Source organism: Thermobia domestica, chromosome 3 (assembly GCF_964235325.1).
Source record: "Thermobia domestica chromosome 3, izTheDome1.hap1.1, whole genome shotgun sequence".
Classification (NCBI taxonomy): Eukaryota; Metazoa; Arthropoda; class Insecta; order Zygentoma; family Lepismatidae; genus Thermobia; species Thermobia domestica.
The window spans coordinates 341,959,702-341,980,706 of record NC_137456.1 but is presented as its reverse complement, the minus strand read 5'-3'; the positions used below and the strand labels follow the sequence as shown (position 1 = coordinate 341,980,706).

Genomic DNA, 21,005 nt, shown 5'->3' with positions numbered 1-21,005 from the left:
GTTTCACCCCAGCTCTCGCCTTTGGTGCCAGCAGTCCCGAGTTCGATTTTCGGTGAGGACAGTCGCTCGGAAAAGTGTAAACAGCTTTCCCAGGCTTTTCTCTGGAATTTATTCATTCACACCAAGCAGATGCCGGGATAGTACCTAACATAACAGTCCCAGGTCGTTTCCTTTCTCCCCAATTGTCCGGGCAGTGTGATCGCTGAGTGACGTCATCCTTTATAGTGACAGAGTAACATGGCCATAAATTCCGAAAGCCCAGAAATCTAATTCCTAATCCTAATCCTAGTGATGGGCTAACATGGCCATAGATGCCGAAAGCCCAGAAATCTAATTCCTAATCCTACTGATGGGCTAACATGGCCATAGATGCCGAAAGCCCAAAAATCTAATTTCTAATTGTAATCGGGATTCTCTCGTTTTAACTCACAAGGGGGGCACGGTGGTTCTGTGGTTGAGCGTTTACCTCTGGTGTTTGGGATCCCTGGTTCGTTTCCCGGCCAAGTAAATTTGTTGTGGACAACATCGTGTCTGTGGCTTTTCTGGGGACAGTCCTGTTTCCCCCACATTCTCATTTCACCGTTTCTTCTACTATCATTCCCTTTCCATAATCGTGGGACGTTGTCATTTTACGTTCTTCATTCAGTTGATCCATTATGATCTTAATCGTTTCTCTTAACCTTGGTGAATAAGTGTGGGACGTTAAACTAGCAATTAGTATCTTGGTGGGTTAAACTATTTAAGTATGCAGTATCTTGGGTTCTGAATATGGTTTGTGATATGCAAGAAGTAAGTTCTTTATCATTTTTAAAGTAATATATGATGGTAACGTTATTTGTTGCCGAAAGTTATGACCCATTTGTTTTTTTTTCTGTATTTTTTAAATTTATTTTTCTTAAATATTTTATAACTACTATTACTACTATATTCTCACGAATCTAGTTTTGTTTCCAACTTGATTTTAGATTTGTTAGTAATGTTATAAATTATTCTGCCTTAGCGTATCCTTCCCACAATTAATGTCTTTTTATGACATTCCCATGACCACATTCTACTCGAATTAAATGTAAGGATAATTAAGCAACTAGAGCTTCAGTAAGTGATAATGGTGGAAATGATAGTTCAAAGGGACAGACGATTTAATTACAATGATTCAGGCATAGCTCGGAGTAAAATTTCTCCCTCCTTCATGTAAACTCAAAATTAAACTTTCTGAGAGAATTAAAATTTTATATATACCGGGTATTCGAGAAATCCCTATCCCGAGTTTTGAAAATGAAATGAAAATGCAATCTTTAAGGTTTACGTCCCACGGTTATGCCGGTTAGGCTAAAGGAGACGGTGATGATGAGAGATGAGTGAAATTGTGGGATGAAGACAGTGAGAGAAAACGGGAGAACCCCGAGAAAATCCACGAGCACGGTGTTTGTCCACCACAGAGTCCACACGGCGCGAGCTGGAATCGAACCAGGGACCCTAAGCACTGGAGGCGAACGCTCTACCACTGAGCCACCGCTCCCCCTCCCGAGATTTTAGTAGCATGCAGATGAATGTCAGTGTAATATATATAGGGTGTTCTAAAAATGGCGCCCACAGATTACAGAATACTATTCTACAAGTCAAAACAAAGAAGAAATATATTTAATTGTGTATCTTTCGGGTCCGCATCTGGAGATTCGAATTGCACTATGCAGCAGCGTCGCAGATAAAGAACCATTGGGTAGAACTACCAATTTATGAATTTGTTGCATCGATTCTTTCCAGATGACAATTAAAGTCAATAGACGTCGATATTAGCACCAGTCGCATGGAAGAGTGACAAAAACACAATCCATCAAATGATGATAAAGAAGATGAAGGCGTCGTAAAGAAAAGAGGCCAGAACTCATCTGAATATTCCGAAATGGTTGAGAATTTTGAGATAATGTATTGAAATACCAACCAAATGCTATTAATGACATAATCCACTCAATAAAGGAAATTGAAAATTTTGATGACCGTGTAAAAACAATTATTAAATCAAAGTGAAAAGAAAGATCACGTGCACCCTTAAATGAGAACAGATGATAAAGTTTGTCACTGGTATATGTAATTTTGTGTACTAATTCAGTGTATAGAGTACTGCATTTAAGATGTATGTTTTCCATGATAGTGTATGTGTTTGTAATGTGCGAATAAATATCGTTTGTTTGTTTGTTTGTTTGCGATAGTGGGGCACAGAAATAGTATTCTGCCTTAAAAGTTAAGACTATTGCATATTAATTTTTATTTCGTGTATATTAGTTTTACTTTAAAACAATAGAAATATGTGAAGAGGCCTTATTAAATACTTGCAGGGACATGTTTAGAATCAAATGCAGAGAAAACTAAATGCATGAAAATTTTCCGGGATCGTAATACTGCAAATTATGGATGCGTCAAAATATCAAATAATATTTTCAACAAAGTGGATACTCCCCAATCCACGAAGAAATTAAATGTCGGCTGAAAGGAGGGAATTCGTGTTATTATTCACTTCAAAATCTTTTGTTGTCGCGAATTTGAAACTTAAAATATGTAAAATGATAATTTTGCCTATTGTGCTGTATGGTTGCGAAACATGGTCACTTACTCTGAGGGAAGAACGCAGACTGAAATTTTTGAGAATAAAATCCTGAGGCGAATATTCGGGCCGAAGTAGAACGGGAATGGTGGAAACTTCATAACGAGGAACTGCATAATTTATACCGTTTACCAAACATTGTTAGGGTCATTAAGTCGAGACTCAGGTGGGCAGGCCATGTGGGCAGAATGGAAGAAAGAAGGAACGCTTTCAAACTGGAAATCCAATCGGAAAACGGCCATTAGGAAGACCTAGGCGTTGATGGGAGGACAATATTAAGATGAATCTGGCAGAAATAGGAATACAAAGTTGAAACTGGATCCAGTTGGCTAAGGATAGAAGTCAATGGAGAGATCTTGTGAATACGGCATTGAACCTCCTCGAGTTCCATGGGCCATACAGTTTTTTCTTTCTTTTTTTGTAGTTTTTTTTTTTAACTTTTATTCGCCTGATTTTAGATATGTTTGATATTTTGAATTTTGGATAATTCGATTTTTTTCATATCCTCTTTGATTTCAAATTAAAAGGAATTTGATGTGTATATATATCTTCGAGATATTTTCCATAAACCTTAGAACTGCTATTTTGCTAATATTCGTACTGAGGGCGCTTATGACAACTGATGATTAAAATTGATATTACTAAGTTATTTCGGTTATAACAAAATATATCTGTAGTTCGATAAATATGCGAACTTGCAACAAGTTAAAGAAACAGTAAGTATTTAGTCAATTAAGAAAGGGAAGTGGTCTGGCAACAGTGTGAGCTCATATAAACAGGTTTACTTTATATATTTATATATATATATATATATATATATATATATATTTGAAAATGAAGGAAAAAAAAGAAAATTTACAACAGATGGAATATTGGACATAACAGCAGTAATTTTATAAAGTGTATATATATATATATATATATGTATAAAGAAGTATTAAAAAGTTCCCGTCGCGCTTGTTCCGCGGAAAGCACGCAAATACGTCATTCATCACGTGACTTGTTTTTTTTCTTTTAAATTCTTTTTTCTTCTTTCCAACTGCAGTTTTTTTCCTTTCTCCTCTTCATTTCCGCATTCGCAGAGGTGAAAGGCCTGATGCAATGAATGCATCAATGCAGAATCTTCCTATATGGTCTCTACGACAACATCAGCTATAATAAATTCTTATCAAATATATATAAAACATTTCTTGTTGCAAAAAAGAATTATAAAGGATTGCGCATGTCATTGCCGATCTGTTATAATAATAATAAAAAAGAATGGCGAAAATCCTGCGGTGCCTTGAGGAAGACTTGTCCTCATGTTGAGCGCGGGGAGTAAGGTCGATTTTGCTAGTGTGCGAAGGGGGAGGGAGAGTTCTTCAAGGTCAGAAGAGTTTTCCAAGCTACACTAGTGCATGAGTGTATGATCTGTACACACGGTTTGGTAAGTGGGGAGGGTATATGTGTATATCTGTATAGATATAGATAATAGATGTGTGTGTGTGTTTTCAGGGTCGAGCCGTAGTAGGTCAGGGCTTGTTGGGTAATTTGGAGAAGACGGTAGAAATACAAGGGCATTCCCGGAAAAGCATCGTTTGCTTAATATGCTCCATAAAGACTAGAGAGACAGCAGTATCTGAGTAGCCACCTGCTTTTCTCCTCCTCCTGCAATTGAAATGGCAACCTGTTGGATACCACGTGCTGGAGACTCAATAATTTCTAATAATATGTTGGGGTACATTCTTTCGTATTATCTAATTTATCAACTGTATGGTTGAGGTACGCATCTACGTGGGGGTCCAACGGGTCCGAAAACCCCGAAAACCCCCAAAACTTCATAACTTTACTGATATTTGGATACTTACTTAACATAATTGGATATTATTATGAAAAGGTCTTGTGTCCATCTTAAACACAAACTAAACACAACTTTCTTACAAGGCTGTCTATAATCTTTATTATAAATTAACTAGAATGTTATTTATGATTTCAGTTGGAGTAGTAGTCTGAAGAAGGAAGTGATATACTTCCGAAACTGTAACATTTCTAGTTAATTTATAATAAAGATTATAGACAGCCTTGTAAGAAAGTTGTGTTTAGTTTGTGTTTAACATAATTGTATTTGTTTAAGACAGAAATGACTGATGTAACCTAAAGCTTTCATTTTACACCTTTCTTTCCTTATAAATATAATTTAGTTCTATCAAATTTTCTGAGAATGTAGATGGCAGTAATTAACATTTTTTTTTTTTTTTGAGTTTTACGTCCCATGGTTATGCCGGCTAGGCTAAAGGAGACGGTAATGATGAGAAATGAATGAAATAGTGGAATGAAGAAAGTGGGAGGAAACGGAAGAACCCCGAGGGAACCCAGACACACGGTGTTTGTCCACCACAAAGTTCACTTGACGGGAGCAGGGTTTGAACCTGGGACCCCAAACACCAGAGATGAACGCGCTACCACTGAGCCACCGCGGCTGCGGAACCGACAAAATGCATATCATACCAAAAGATCGTCGACATCACCAAGTTTAAGAATCGCTGCTATAGAGTATAGTTAAAACGAAAGATTTCATTTTTGTTTTTCTTTCAAATTTCAGGCCCACCAGTCCGTGCCTCCAACAAGTACTCGTTTCGTCCTAGAGTTGTTGTCGAATCAGTGCAGAAGAAGTTCGAAATCTGTCGAAGGTATATTCCTCAGCTGCTGGTGAGAGGTGAACACGTGGTCATGGTTTCTATTGAGCAGTAAAGACAATTGAATGGTCCATCAGAAAGAAAATAAATATGTGTTTCAGTTGTTGGTTATTTTGTTAACGCTTTTTTTTTTATTGTTGATTTACAATTATTCTGTATTCCATGAAAACTGATTATGGATGACTGGATGATGAATTAAAAACCGTTCAATCATGTTTCTATAACACTGTTTTGGTCTTTTTCTTGATTTATTTTAACCTCTTACTTGCGTGCAGCATCAGATTCTCGACTAGGCGAAAAGACAGAGTGATTAGCACCGCAAAAATAAATAAATAAATAAATACATTAGAATATGTACATTAATTTTAAAATGTTTGTTTTGAACATAAAAAATAACTTTTAAAAAAGGACTAAAGTACTATCTAAACACACAGAGATCCATCTTTCAGAACCTCTGGTACTTGAACAATCATTTTTAGAGAGGTTGTTTGGGAGTACTTGATCACTCTCCACCTACCTTTTTAAACATTGGTGTTCAAGTACTGGAGCATTCTTAAATATGGATATTAGGATAGTTCACATACCAGTTCCTCAGCGATATCTTGGCCCGACTATGATAGGTCCCGTAGTAGTGGAGATATGAGGTTTTAAAGTTCTTGTTTCACATTTTCTGCACCTTATAACTCCGAAACTATCCACTTTTGAGCACAGGTTCATTTGAACTTTTTTTTCTTATTTTGTAAGAAATTTGTTCCCAAAATATTGTGGCACCCTATATATATATATATATATATATATATATATATATATATATATATATATATATATATATATATAATGAAAAGTGTTTATGACCCATGTTAAATCGAAGTACTTTATCCACTCTCCTGTCTTCTGTACAAAAACGTGTCTTATTGTATAGGCCAGTAGTTCTCAACCTAATGCCTATCGCAACCCCAATTTATCACATCCTCTTGCCAGCGACTGCCTTATAATTTCTAGTTTGTAGTAAGCTTGTGTGGGACTTTTAATATACCTATTGTGGAGGTCTCACGATCCATCCATTTCTTGTGTATAGTGAATGGATTAAACCCAAATTTGGTCAGTTCATTCATCTTCCACATATCTTCGCGACCCCCTAGGTTGAGAAACTTGGTATAGGCTATCAAATATGATACTGGATCGCTAACTAGTGATTGAGCAACGAATCTATGTATACCAAAAATGAAGTAATGCCTTTCTAGAGAAGTTATCCACATTTCCAGCTGGAATGAAAGTAAAATTATGAAAGAAAATAAAAAAAAAAAATAACACGGGGAAGGACAGTGTATAACATTATGCCTACTCGCGTGCAAATATTACCATAACAAAACTCTTCAAGCAAGAAATGATAGAAAAACCACAAATTTCCACGAGAAAGCGTCAGGGGGAGGGGAGAGAAGTTGGAAGCAGAAAAGTTATTCTCCGGAAAAAAAAAATGTGTAGCGTTTTGTGTTGGAAAAAGGTTGTATCCAGAAGAATGGTTTGTGTCCAAACCCAAATGCTCTTTGGCTTGGAACTAAAGGTAAGTAACCCAGCACAAAAGACATTGTCCTTCTCTTGTTGAATATCATACAACGTATAGAATGTATAGTATATATAACAATCCATCATTCATTTATAATTCATACAATAAAGAATTTTTTCTTTCATCATAGTAATAATAATACTGATATTCATAATGTAAAAGTAAGAGTAATGACTTCGAAGTAAGAGTGATTTTTATGTATTAGAAATGTTATCTTTCAAAATCAAAATTTTTATTTTAAATCGTTATCTGAATATGTCATTAACCTGTGTTTCTTTAAATGAAACTAATTAAATAACACGAATCGACGTAATGCTTGACAACTTTCCGTAATTTCTTTTATAAAGTTACGTGGTTTTAAAATAATGACCGTTTAACTTTTATGTATGGTGTAAAAGTTAACGTATATTTGAGTTTATTGTTTACAGTTTTTAACGTCGCTTTTCAGTACCTGCTGTTTAAAGGAGATCCAAATCACTGCTCGGGCTAATATGTGAGGGCCCGATCACTATCTCTGGAATCGAACTCAGGACACAAAGACGCTCATTAGTAATTTTGCCATCTTGTCTCTTTCAGTGTTCTGCGCAAAGGCATGGGGCTCGGTGACTCACTTCTTGTGCGAGGGATTCGATCTCAGGCCAAGAAGTTCGTGGCTTTTCCCGGGATTCTCCCGTTTCCTTCCAAATTTTGTCACCAATTCATTTCATAACAATTCACTTCCATTAGAATACCATTGGTCCGTAGGCGTATCTAGAAAGGGGCCACAGGGAAAAGACCTATAGAATACTATTGGACAATAGACAAGGTTCAATTCTCAGAAATAAGGGCTCATGTCCCCTAGCAAAATATCCTAGTTATGCTAATGACCGTGTTCCCCACTCCTTCAGCTGCGAGACTGCCAACCATTTTTTTTTTTTTTTTTAAATAAATAAACTTTACGTCCCACGGTAAGGCCGGTTAGGCTAAAGGATTCAGTAATGATGAAAAAGGAATGAAATGGTGGCAAGAAACAGAATCCTGAGAAAACCCACGCACACGGTGTTTGTCCACCATTAAATCCTCTTAACGCAAGCTGGGATCGAACCAAGGACCCCATGCACCAGAGATGAGCGCTTTACTACTGAGCCACCGCGGCCCCCCAAAATAAAAATAAACGTTTATGGAAATTTTATAGCGACTGAAAATCTGGGTTAATTCATTTACCTGATTTTGCACTAATGGGTTTACCTTTTAGGAAATGGGAATAATTTTCTTGAAGAAAATTGCATCGAAAGAAAATAATTTTATTTTTTATTTATTTATTTTTTTTTTTTTTGCATGGTTTCAATGTTTTTGTTTTAAATACATAAATACTGAAAAAAAACTACAATAGTCATTGGGTATGTCTTTCGAATGATGACAAAAGAATAGTCCACGATCTCGAGAAACTATCAGAGCAAAAACAGTTTTGAATGTGACAACCTCTCGTATGATTCTGTACTTGTGTAGAGTAGCTACACTGTTTGTATTGAATCGAATTCATGTTTTATTACAATACGTACTACAGAAGTACTTTCTTCCTTATAACAGACAAAAAGACGTTAACACAATACTTTTGAATCTTTCTTCGTCTTTTGAACAATGGCGTCCGAGGACATTATATTTACTTTGTCTCTGGTCGTTTTGTTCTAAAGATCTATTCATTTCTTCATTGCTACAGCAAAGAGTTTGCTTGGGTTTCATTGTGTACTGAAACAAGTCTTAAAGTTGGTCACCATTATCCAACTTGCTAGAGTGGTCGATATACTACATAATAAAAAGGTGCACATCTACTTTTGGTTCAACAAAAAGCTAACTTGAGTAACTTCAGGAAGACAGATTGTACGGGCTCTACAGGTTTTACTATTCTTTACAAAAGTAAACTTTATTCACATTTCGGGGCCTGCAGTGGGTCAGTGCAGGCCCGTATCCAATGGGGATATCGGGGGCCGGGCCCTCCCTAAATTTTTACCGGACCCCCCTAAAATTTTCACAGTAGGCTTGCAAATGAACTATAATATGGTTGGATCGGGCCCCCCGTAACTTCTACCGGCCTCCCTACATTTTTGGGCTGGCTACCGGCCTGGGTCAGTGGTATAGTTCACTTCTGGTGCGGCAGTTCGTGCAAAGGGGGGGGGGTTGTGGTGAACAAACACCGTGCGCGTCGGTTTTCTCAGGTTTCTCCCATTTCCTTCCACGTTCTTTATTCCACCATTTCATTCATTCTTAGGGCAAGATTTGAGGCTGTTTCGTCTCGAAAATGTGCTGTAAATGTGGTCTCGACTCAAAAAATGTAGGGGGCGCGGTTGCTTGAAGTCCCTGGTTCGATCCCAGCTCGCGCCGTGTGGACTTTTTATTCGTTGGTTTTCTCGGGGTTCTCCCGTTTCCTCTCACTTTTTTCATTTCACCATTTTATTCATTTCTCATAATCACCGTCTCCTTTAGGCTAACCTGCATAACCGTGAAACGTAGAACTGAAAGATTTCATTTCGGAAAATGTATATTTCTCTATTGGAAGAGGTGTGTCTCGACTCAAATTTTGTCAAGAAAATTATGTCTCGTCTCGTCTCGTGTGCATCCCTATTCATTCATTCAAACTTTGTTCAAAGACAAATTTAAATAATCCGTGCTTTTTTGTACAGGGTGATTATAAATGATTTATCAGGTTTGAAAAAAACCCTGTAAAAACCTGTATTAAAAATATATCACGTATAGAATAACTAATGATACATTAAAATATACAAAAACTGTCCAAGTTTCAGACAGGTTCGATGTGACCATTTCATCATATGATACACATCTATAACGTTCCACGATTATGCCCATTAAGCTTAGGGAGATTATTAAAAAGAGTGATGATGTAATGACTAATGGACTGAGAAAGTGGGAGAAAATCCGCGAACATGATGTTGTCCACCACAGATTTACTTAGCCGGGGATCGAACCAGGGACCCTACTTATCAAAGGTAAGCGCTCTACCACTGAGCCACCGTGGAGCTCGCCCTAAGTTGTTGGTAGTGATGGCTCATATACTGTGTCTTTCACATGACTCTAAAGGGAAAAAAAATCAAATTGGCGCGCCATCTTGACTTCTGTGGGGTAGTTACGAAACTTGCTCCATTGTTTTATCAGAAACGCGTGGATGTATTGTTCTGTTACCTTTAGACAAGCAGACAATGTCCCTAAACTCCCGATACCATCTCAGAATGCTCTTGTGACCTAGCAGTGCAGTTGCAAACTGTCTATGGAATGCAGAGTGTTTTTTTTTTAATATATAGACGCCATCTTGGAAATCAAGTTTGTTCTGCCGCCGCTTGTCGCCACAAGCCAAGATAACGAATATGAGAAATTAAACTTGCAAATATGTTATTTCGTTTCGTCATTAGGACAATTGTATTGTATTAATAGTTTTCAACATATTTCACTTTGAAACCCGGTGGATCATTTATAATCATCCTGTATATATTTTGCGTGTTTCATTGGTGAAAGCATTTAATTTCACTCCACTCTTTAGAAACATTCTGTCAACAATGAAATATACAAAAAAAAAAAAATGCACAGATTATTTTCTAATTATTTACTCAATTTGGTTTTGGATTAAAATGGAATTTTGATCTTTCCGATTTGTTTGAATTATTTTGACTATTGCCCCTCTGTACAAGACATATGGAGAATATAGCGGGCATGAGTTGAGATCTAGTAATTATTAAGCACCCTTCAGTCGAATCCTGAATGTTCGTAAGGCATCTGCTTGCTTAGTTTTTGTTTTATGATATACTAATTCAGTGGTGGATCTACCCTGGGGCCGAGGGGGGAATAGCCCTCAGTTCTTGAGTACCAAAAATAATTTAAGCTATTATTTATATATTTTTGAAAGTTTATCGTAAATTCATGATATACTTATTATAGTCTGAGTTCTTGATGCCCCCTAGTTTTTACCTTCTAGATCTACCACTGTACTAATTTTCAATCCGAGTATTTGACGGAAAGGATAAATACAAAGAATAAAAATAAATATGTTTCTTTAGAAACATAACTCGGAGACCAGACCGAGTCGAAACCATAAAAGATTAGCCCCGGCGAATTAGTATTGAAATTGTGCCGATCAATACATAATATAGATGGTAAACAATTAAAGGGGGAACAAACTGTCAATGATTTGGGTGTAATATATGATAACAAACTATCGATTGAGCATCATATAAATCAAATTGTAAATGACGCAAACATAAATCTCGGATTCATTTTGAGAATGGGAAGGGAATTTAATAAGTCGAATGTTTTACTGAAATTATATTTTTCATTTGTTAGAACAAAATTAGAATATGCGTCTATTATATGGAACCCCCACACGAAGAAAGACTCTATTAGAATAGAAAGAGTTCAAAATAAATTTCTTGCGGTTTCTGGTGTACAAGAGAATAGGCATCTTCCCCACATATAAAAATAGTACTTCTCTTAATGAAAATTTTAACACAGTCTCTCAATCACAGAAGAGTATTAAATGACATGATATTCTTGTACAAAATATTAAATAATAAATTAAATAGTAAGGATTTGGTCTCTGCCTTTCATCTCAGGGTACCCAATGGAAACATACGTGTGGGCAATGGGAATTTGTTTTATTGTAAAAAATTTCGAACAAATGTAACAAAACAGTCACCAACGTGGAGGATGGGTGCAGTGTACAACAAACTAAGTAAATGTAAAAAAGTTCTGGATATACACAGTATGTTAGAATAAATTTCGCAAATATATTATAGATATTCTATGTAACTCTGATATGAACACTGTAATTGAGTAGAATAACCTGTTGTGTTCTTCTTCTTAAATAAATAAAATATCGGGCACCACTGAGCATATAATGGGATCTGGGGCTTTTGGTAGACAAATACAAGCTTCTCGTAGACGCAAAAGTTGTGAAAAATGGCTAGGATTGTAAGAAAGGCCTGTTGCATATTCTGAAGCAAAGTACTCAAAGTCTTGCTGCGCTGGAGTGAATCTCGCAGTGAAAGTGGACATATTCAGCGAAGAAGTTATATTGAAGACCCAGATTTACTGAATACACTTTTCAAGGCGTCAACTTTCACCGATCTAAAAAAAACGGCGAGCTTTAGCTGTATTTACCAGTCCACAAGGTACTTCACGTCTTTTCAACCACAATAACATCAACAGGAGTTAACGGACGGAGAAAGGAATTATATTCAATGGACTGTTCCATATTCAACAGATAGGGAAGAAAGAAAGAAAGAGAGAAAAACAAAAGATGCTTTGAGAAACTTCCACTGTAAGATAACTTCTGAATCTGACCCATAAGAGTCTTTGTGAATCTACAACAGTTACAGTAAAACATGTTCATCCTTTACATTATTACATCAAGTAACAATGTTGCCTAGACTTTTTGTATAGCATATTAATTTTGGGGCTCAGCAATTATGACGTCATTAACTATGTATTAATTTGGATGCCCAGCAATTATGACGTCATTAACTGTGTATCAATTGGAGTGTTCAGCAATTATGACGTCATTAACTGTGTATCAATTGGAGTGTCTAGCAATTATGACGTCATTAACTTAATTGGGGTGTCCATCAATTATGATGTCATTAACTGTGTATCAATTTGGGTGCCCGGCAATTATGACGTCATTAACTGTGCATCAATTTGAGTTTCCAGCAATTATGACATCATTAACTGTGTATTAATTGGGATGTCCAGCAATTATGACGTCATTAACTTTGCATCAGTTTGGGTGACCAGCAATTAGTTAGTGGAATTAACTTTTTCTGGTGTAACGTCAAAATCCGCTTACATGATTATACCGATACTAGCTGAAATGCTTATTCTTCGCACAGGAATTAAAATGTTTATGAAAATATTTGAAAATAAGGAACGGAGTGGAATAAATGACGATGTCAAGCCATTTGGCGTTGCCCCTCTGAAATTCCCGTCCTTCGCTTTAGGAAAATATGTTTATGGAAAAATATTTGAACCCCTTCTCCTCGTAAGATACTCATTTCAATGAAAATGTTACCACCATTGTGTAGGCAACCAACATCTTCTCAAATTACGAAGTGTTGCCTAACTTGTTAGGGGTTGTAAAGATGTAACCCCCTTCGCACCCACCCATAGGGATGCTAGGGATGTTTTATCCACACAGTATTATTTTGCAGATCGGAAGTCATAGGTGTACCAAATTAGATGAAAGTATCGAATGATAATAGAGTTATCGAAATTTTATTTTCATATTAGGTGATAGTATATACCAGACCAATCAGAAAAAATGCAATTTGGAGATTAAATCAAGCCTACCCCATATTGAAGAGTGTAAAGCAACACACCTCTTTTGTCTTTGTGTCAGTAAAATCTTCATTTCTTTGAATTTACATGATGGCATTGGGCAAAGCATTCAAAGTCATTTTATACTATGTACTTTGTATATATTAAACTGAGTGTCAAAATGCAAATGATGCCAGAATTTATGAGATAAAGCCCAGAGAAGACCAACAGAACAATGTCCACTATAAAATTGCATGGCCTGAGATTGAACACCTATGATTCTTCGTAGAACTAAAGGTAAGCGCTCTGCCACTGAACCATTGTGTCGGTATCATATACTTCAAAAGCGATCACGTTAACCCCACAGCTTCTCAATATTAAATTCCCTTAAATCCCATTGTACTATCTCTGTGAGGTGCAATCTCCTTCAATGTATCGTCTGTTACAGGGCGTGAAATTTCTTGTTGTTTGTTTGCAGCTTTTAATGTTCTTATTTTAGAACCGAAGCTATATGAGATGTGAGCCTGCAGTTGAACGTTAAATCTAAATTAGCGGCCTCAACCAGAATTCGAATCCGGCTCTTCTGTAATCGGAGACAAGAAGACAAAACAGCTTAGCTGCAAGGGAGCTTTAGGTAGTCAGGTGAGTTTTTTCGTGCCTAAACATGCTGAACATTTTTATCGAAAAGAAAAAAATTAAAGTAATTTTAAATGATTGTAGTGTATAAACAAGCTTGGATATCCCATACTTAGAAGCTATGTCAACCCGATTTGGATTAGCCTAGAGCTGATTACAGGCACAACCAAGTGTTATCCTTTTAATACAGTGGAGTTCCTAAAACTCGGCACTCGATAACCCGGCAATCCGGATAACTTGGCCATACCCGGGCAGGGCGAAATAAACCCGCCTCGGCACTCGATAACCCAGCAATCCGGATAACTTGGACATACCCTGGCAGGGCGAAATAAACTCGCGCTCAGACCCGTTCAAGTATTTTCCTGAGGTCTGTCTTATTAGGTAAAATTAATGTACAGTGTATATTCATTAATTTTCATTTCCATGTATAGTAAAGGCTCTATGCCTTCACAAAGTACGTACTTTTCCTTTGTTTAAGGGTAATTGAGCAGTTTATTCTCTGTTGTATTCTCAAGCAATCAATATATATAAGTACAGTACTGTATTTTCTGAGGAAACACTTGTACTTATTCTTTTTTAACCCCATTCCTGATAACCCGGTATTTTCACAAATTGGGCCACCCTTCGGTCTACATTAGGCCGAGTTTTCGGAACTCTAGTGTATTACATATACATTCCTACCTTAACAAGGAATAAATCGCCAATCATTAACTATAGTTATTGACGATTACAATTTTAAGAAAATAAAGAGTTAACACTTACCTTGAAAGATTATAATTGTCTATTCGGACCCTGAAACAAGAAAAAAATAGCATTCATTAATTTTGTCTACTAAATTTAATCTAGAAATGTATAATAATACAAATTTTTAATTAGCAATGTATATTCGATTTGAGTTATATTATTAAATTAATTATTGTAGTTTTAATGGGGGCATCAGCAGCGAGGCTATTTCTTTCCCTAAAGTAATTGTCGAAATATAAACGATAGAAAAGATCAGTAAATATACGTAGTAACATCATATAAAGTACCTTGTGTTAACTGAAAGTCGCCAATTTTGAGATACACCTATTGGTTATTACAATGACGCAAATTTTGAGATACGCTTATTGGTTATTACAACGACGATATGTGGAATACATGACAATGCTTCGTAATTGCTTTGAATGTGATCTACGGGTTTTGTGTGGATACTCATATGCATACCCGCTTCTTGGGTGTACAACCACAACCCCTCTACATACGGGAAATTGCACTAAAATACTAGTTCAGAAAAAAAAAACTGCGTCCAGCATAATATCAATTTTTGTCAACAAAATTGTTTTCTTAAGTATACACAGAAGAAAATCACTTTCCCCCAAAATGCAGAATTAGTTTCGCTCCACCGTCAGAAAATAACTTGCAATAGTATCCTGTTAACAGACATGTAACCCCATTCCTTTTGCCAAACGGTACATTTAACGGATATAGAACTAAAAGTTTGGCAGGTAAAAATGACCATATTTTTACATCCGGAATCCTTTATAACTAGTGCATTATCCAGGGTTTCACTTATTCCGTCACAGTTAAGTTAACGCGATGTAATTCAAGCAACTTTCACTGGAATTAACTTTTCCCCCTGCAGCATCATTACCAGCAATCACCTTCACTCTCGTCTGCTTTCTTTCGTAGGTATGGTAACCTAATGTTTGCAAGCAGTGGTGTACGCAGAATTTCATCAAGAGGAGAGAGGGGATGCTCATATTGTTTCAGGAGTTTTGTCTACATGTCTTGTAATATCTATGGTTCATTGATATTGATTATTGAGAATGCACGTGGGTTTTCAGCATCCAGGTTAAACGGGACCAGCCCCGTATCCAGGGGGTCTAGTAATATAAAATAAAATTATAGTGTAAAACCAGTCTAACATAATTAACGTTACCTTCCTCAGAAAATAGTTGAGTTGAGTTGAATTGAGTTTAACGTCCCGTTCAGCAGCGAGGCTATATGAGACGGGGACCTACTGATTAACGTGGAATCCGAACCACATGAGCTCCCGCCGCCTCAGAAAATAGTAAATAATGAGCGTTGAAATTGGAATAAATTTTAAACATTCGTAACTATACAGTATATGACTACATTTCCTGGTGAAACTGTCAACGAAGGTCCAGAAAGCATACGTTTCACTGGATGATGAAATTGTTATTTCTTTAGTTTTAACTACCCTTTTCTTTAAGTAGTTCCCCCAAAACGCTTCACGACACAAGAGCAATGCCAAAAATTGAATGGTTCTATCGGGAAATCGAACTGAAACTCATGCGTACCAATAAAAGAACCATTGAAATGAAATCTTGTAGTTTAACGTCCCACGATTATACCCTTGAGGCTAAGGGAGGCGATAATTAAGGCAAGTGAATGATGATGGAAGAATTGGTGAAATGAGAAACTGGGAGGAAACGGGAGTATTCCGAGAAAACCCACGGACTCGATGTTGTCCACATCAAACTTACTTGGGCGGGATCGAACCAGGGACCCCCACGCACTTGAGGTAAGCACTCTATTACTGAGCCACCGTTCTCCAAAAAGAAGAATTCAATTACATGAGACACGAAAGCCTAATTAGAATATATTACTTCGTCTGGCGACTAAACTACTAAGTTCAACTGATACTACATGAAAGTACTGTAGCTATAACTACGGACAGTGTGTCATACCCCCTCTCGGAAATAGTCAAACGCCCCTCTTTCCTGCAGATAAAATGTCACTCTTGCACAGGGGACGTCCTTTTGCTAATAGCATTCCAGTTCAGCCCCGTCACATTATGCTTTTGTCCCCATCTCCAGGCCAAAATTTTCTTGAAGAAAGCCTGGGTATAGAGCCCAATTTCTAGTCCTGTACGAATATTAATCTATTCCCAGAATGTTCATAAAATATTCCCAGGATGTTTCTAGAATATGTCAAGTCACATTCTAAAATGTAAATATTTGTGCTGCGGTATAGATATCAAAAATTGTCAATAGTGTCTATAATATTCTTTACAGTTTGAGTCTAATAAACTAGGAATCATGGGGTTGGATGTAGTGTGGCCCATGAGACGAGACATAAGGTTTTCTCGTCTTCTCTTTTAATTTTTCTTGAACTTTCGTCTCGTCTCATTTCGAAAACTTTTCTCATGCGCCCTTCATGGCTCAGTGGTTAGCGTGGACGCTTTTGGTATGAGAGACCCGAGTTTGATTCCCGACGGGTACTCATGTGATTCGGATCCCACCTTAAGCTGTAGGTCCACCTCTCGTATAGCCTAGCTGCTGAAAGGGACGCTAACTCAAATTAAAATCAAAATATTCTCATTTCGTTTTTGTAAATTTAATGTACAAAATTTATGCCCTGAGTTGTACCTAATTTCATCTACGTGTTAGCATAATCCTACGTTACTAGAGGTCCGCAAAGAGTGTGATATAACAAGATTCAAACTATATTTATTACTGAAGTATATCTATTGTGTAATGCCTGGCGTATCTTTAAACGTTGATAAATACTCTTCATTGTGTTTGTACGATCACTTTATGAATTTATTATAGGTTTTATACTATGAATCCTGAAATCTAAGAGTTGAGTGAACTAGTGTCACCCACGAGGTTCGAGTGACTTGTTGTTCTGCCTGGATTCTTGTCTCGAAAACGATATAATTTGATTTCATTTGACTTGATTTTAGTTTAGCGTCCCTTTCAGCAGCGAGGCTATATGAAATGTGAACCTTCAGTTTAACGTGAAATCCAATCCACATGAGTTCCGGCCTGGAATCGAACTCGGGTTACCACGCCAAAAGCACGTACGCTAACCGCTTAGCCACGAGGGAGCTCGAGGCAATAAAGATGATCACACATCTCGTCTCGTCTCGAATTTTCAAAACAAGACGAGACATTTCTTGCCTCGTCTTCAACATTGGTTGAATGTGCCGATCCGGGTTGCAGTGTCAGGGCGTTTACTTTATCAACTTATAGGCTTACCTCGAGAAGAGGAAATCAGTGATTATTTATACATACATACACAAATCCATTACAGACGGAGAAAATGTACAAAACATAAAGAAAGGAAAAAAGAAGAGAAAAACCACAGTGTATAGTTCTGTGTCGCAGACTACGTGCGCTGTTGAGGTTTTTCAATGCGATCGGCTATGGACCTTGAGTTCAGACGTTTAGTCGTGGTCTTATGCTGTTCACTCAAGGCAAATCGGTTCGCCCAGTCAAGGAAACCCTTCTATACAAGAGAGAGAAAACGCATTGCAATGTCTCCAGGTATTAGCCAAGTACAGTTTCCTTGGTCGCAGAGTCTTGTACTAACAGTAATAATAATAAAGGTATGAAGACTATGGCTGAATTTCTCTATCTAATTCAACACGCTAACAACGCAATTGTTTTTCATCTTATTTCGCGAGAAACAGGATAAAAATGTTTTTTTTTTTAAAATCACGAAATTAGTTTTGCACAATATTGGTAAGTAGTTTTATCACCCAAGAACCTTGTAATTATTATCCTGGCCTTCATATCCTTTTGGGAATAAAATATGGTTGTTTTTCTTAATGTAGTTACTGTGGTTCGGTTAACACCTAAAGGAATATGACCATATCAAACGGATTTCCTCATTGAAAAAGGAGCATACGCCCTCTAATAAATAATATTGGGAAATATTAATTTATATTTGAATATTTCCAAAATATTTCTAACATCTGCATTTATATATTTATTTGAATACTCCTCAAATTCTACTCGTATAAACATCTCTACCTTGTGTTTAACAATAATTTGATTTTAGCACTTTAACCTTCGTCTGTCAACACCTCTAGTTCATATCACAGTTTCGATTGATCGTAGTACACTGACGTCAGGAACAAAAGGTACTATGAACTAATAAAAAGCAGAATATACTGATGTCAGGAACAGAGACTACCCGTGAACTAATAAAAGCAGAATATATTGATGTCAGGAACAGAGGCTATCCGTGAACTAATAAAAGCAGAATATATTGATGTCAGGAACAGAGGCTACCTGTGAACTAATAAAAGCAGAATATATTGATGTCAGGAACAGAGGCTATCCGTGAACTAATAAAAGCAGAATATATTGATGTCAGGAACAGAGGCTATCCGTGAACTAATAAAAGCAGAATATATTGATGTCAGGAACAGAGGCTATCCGTGGACTAATAAAAGCAGAATATTGATATCAGGAACAGAGGCTACCTGTGAACTAATAAAAGCAGAATATACTGATGTCAGGAACAGAGGCTACCCGTGAACTAATAAAAGCAGAATATACTGATGTCAGGAACAAAAGCTACTGTCGACTAACAAAAACAGAACTCCAAATGGTTGTGAATTTCGATATGCCCTGCGAGGAATTTTTGAACGTGTAAACAAGGATGTCGGACTGTTAAGAGGTAAAAATTTTCATTAAAATGAAATTAACAACGATTTGTGTAATATACTTGGTTAGTTGGGTTGAGTTTGTGTCCATTTCAACGCCAAGGCTATAAGAGACGAATATTTAGAACTTAACGTGGGATTCGAAGTACATGAGCGCCCCACTGAGAATTGTCACATAGTTTTATGTGTTTGCAATTATCTTTAATGGAACTCTCCCAATTTCAAACCAAAATTATTCTATGTTACTATGTGAAATAATATATATCGGGTGTTTTAAAAATGACGCCCATGAACAACAGAGGGCTATTCTACAGATCAAAATAAAGTGAAAATGCTTTGTAATGGTATGCCTTCCGGGGCCCCCTTCAGCCTCTAGCGGAATCAAAAATTTCACTATGTGGTAATACCCAAGATTAACTTAGAACCATCAGCATTGTTCCACGAGTTGAGTTGAGTTGATTTTGAGTTTAACGTCCCGTTCAGCAGCGAGGCTATATGAGACGTGGGCCTACTGATTAACGTGGAATCCGAACCACGAATCCATCAAATAATTATATCGATTGTTACACTAATAGATGGTGCTAGTGTTGCTATTTATAGATTTTAACTACCATCTGTAGATTGGTAGATCTCTGTGGTTCTTTATCTGCGACATTGCTACGTAGTGCCATTCGCGTGTCCAGACGAGAACCCGAAAGCAGTGGCGGATCCAGGGTTGGGCAATTGTCTCCCCACCCCAGAAGAGGAAACTTTCTTATTTTATATATATAAATAAAACCCATCCCAGAGTTTGGAGCCCTTAAAAGTAGCTCTAAGTAGCAGTATTACAGCCCCTCAGAAGTCCGTCCTGGATCCGCCCCTGCCCGAAAGGTATAGAATTATATATTTTTTCGTCTTTATTTTATCTTGTAGAATAAGTGTCAGGCAGGTGCCATCTTTTGAACACCCGATATATTTCTTATATATAAATTCTGAATATCACATATTTTCCGTTTTTTTCCTCCCTAAGAATCGTAACATCTTTCTATTTTGTCCATGAAGGACCTGGCAACTTTAAGATTATCTCAATGTTATTTTTACATAAGGATTTACTAAAGATATTCTCGCAATATTGCCACAGATTATTACGTAAATATCACTATAAAAACAAAAAAAAAATATACACGTTCAATAATATTGAACACAAACAACACTCAAACGGAACTGTGCTGGTAAAAGTGACAAGAACTGCTATGTAAAGAAAGTATTAGGTATAAACAGTATCAAACAGCTTCAAGGCCATATCAGTTACGTATACTTAAGAATCCGTTACATTTTTTCGTTCTGTTTAGACAACGTGTGTCCATGAAATGGAGAGTTTTTTGAAATAAAGGGAAAATTATGTAACACATTTTTGTTTCCCTTTACTCGCGTCAGATAAGAAAAGAGTGTTTATTCTTTGTTGTCTGTACTCTTATGTATAGACATCTATTTTTAAAATGTCTTTTTAAGAAGAAGAAGAAGAAGAAAGGAAATCAATTATTGATGTGAAAATATTTTATTGACAGTTTCGCCAACTATCTACTTGGCTTCATCAGACGCTATGATTATATACTGATACTACTTCGTAAATTGGCCAAATCTCAATTGGCAATCTTTGCTTCCCTGGAAGTGTACAATACGTAGGTTAACATTAATATACCTGAATGTAGCTCCACTGTGATCAATTTAAGCAGAGATTTAGGATTTCTGGGCTTTTGGCATCTATGGCCATTTAGACCTTCACGTTTGAGGGATGACGTCCCTCGGCGAGCACACTATCCGAGGAAAGGGAAGAAAGAAAGCGTC

At 36.8% G+C, this 21,005-nt stretch overlaps 2 protein-coding genes across 9 annotated transcripts in view; one reads left to right on the top strand and one right to left on the bottom strand.

Annotated features, from left to right (window-relative positions):
* Positions 1-5,501, top strand: part of Lsm11 (U6 snRNA-associated Sm-like protein LSm11) — a 91,726-nt gene extending 86,225 nt beyond the window's left edge. The window contains exon 5 of the mRNA XM_081752848.1: positions 5,184-5,501. Coding sequence (XP_081608974.1) covers positions 5,184-5,332 — 149 coding nt within the window. The 3' untranslated portion in view covers positions 5,333-5,501. The remainder of the gene's footprint in view (positions 1-5,183) is intronic.
* Positions 1-21,005, bottom strand: part of Eip74EF (Ecdysone-induced protein E74) — an 876,410-nt gene that overhangs the window by 631,178 nt on the left and 224,227 nt on the right. For all 8 annotated transcript variants that reach the window (XM_081752849.1, XM_081752850.1, XM_081752852.1 and 5 more), the window contains one exon: positions 14,540-14,569. The gene's annotated coding sequence lies outside the window, so the exon portion shown is untranslated. The remainder of the gene's footprint in view (positions 1-14,539; positions 14,570-21,005) is intronic.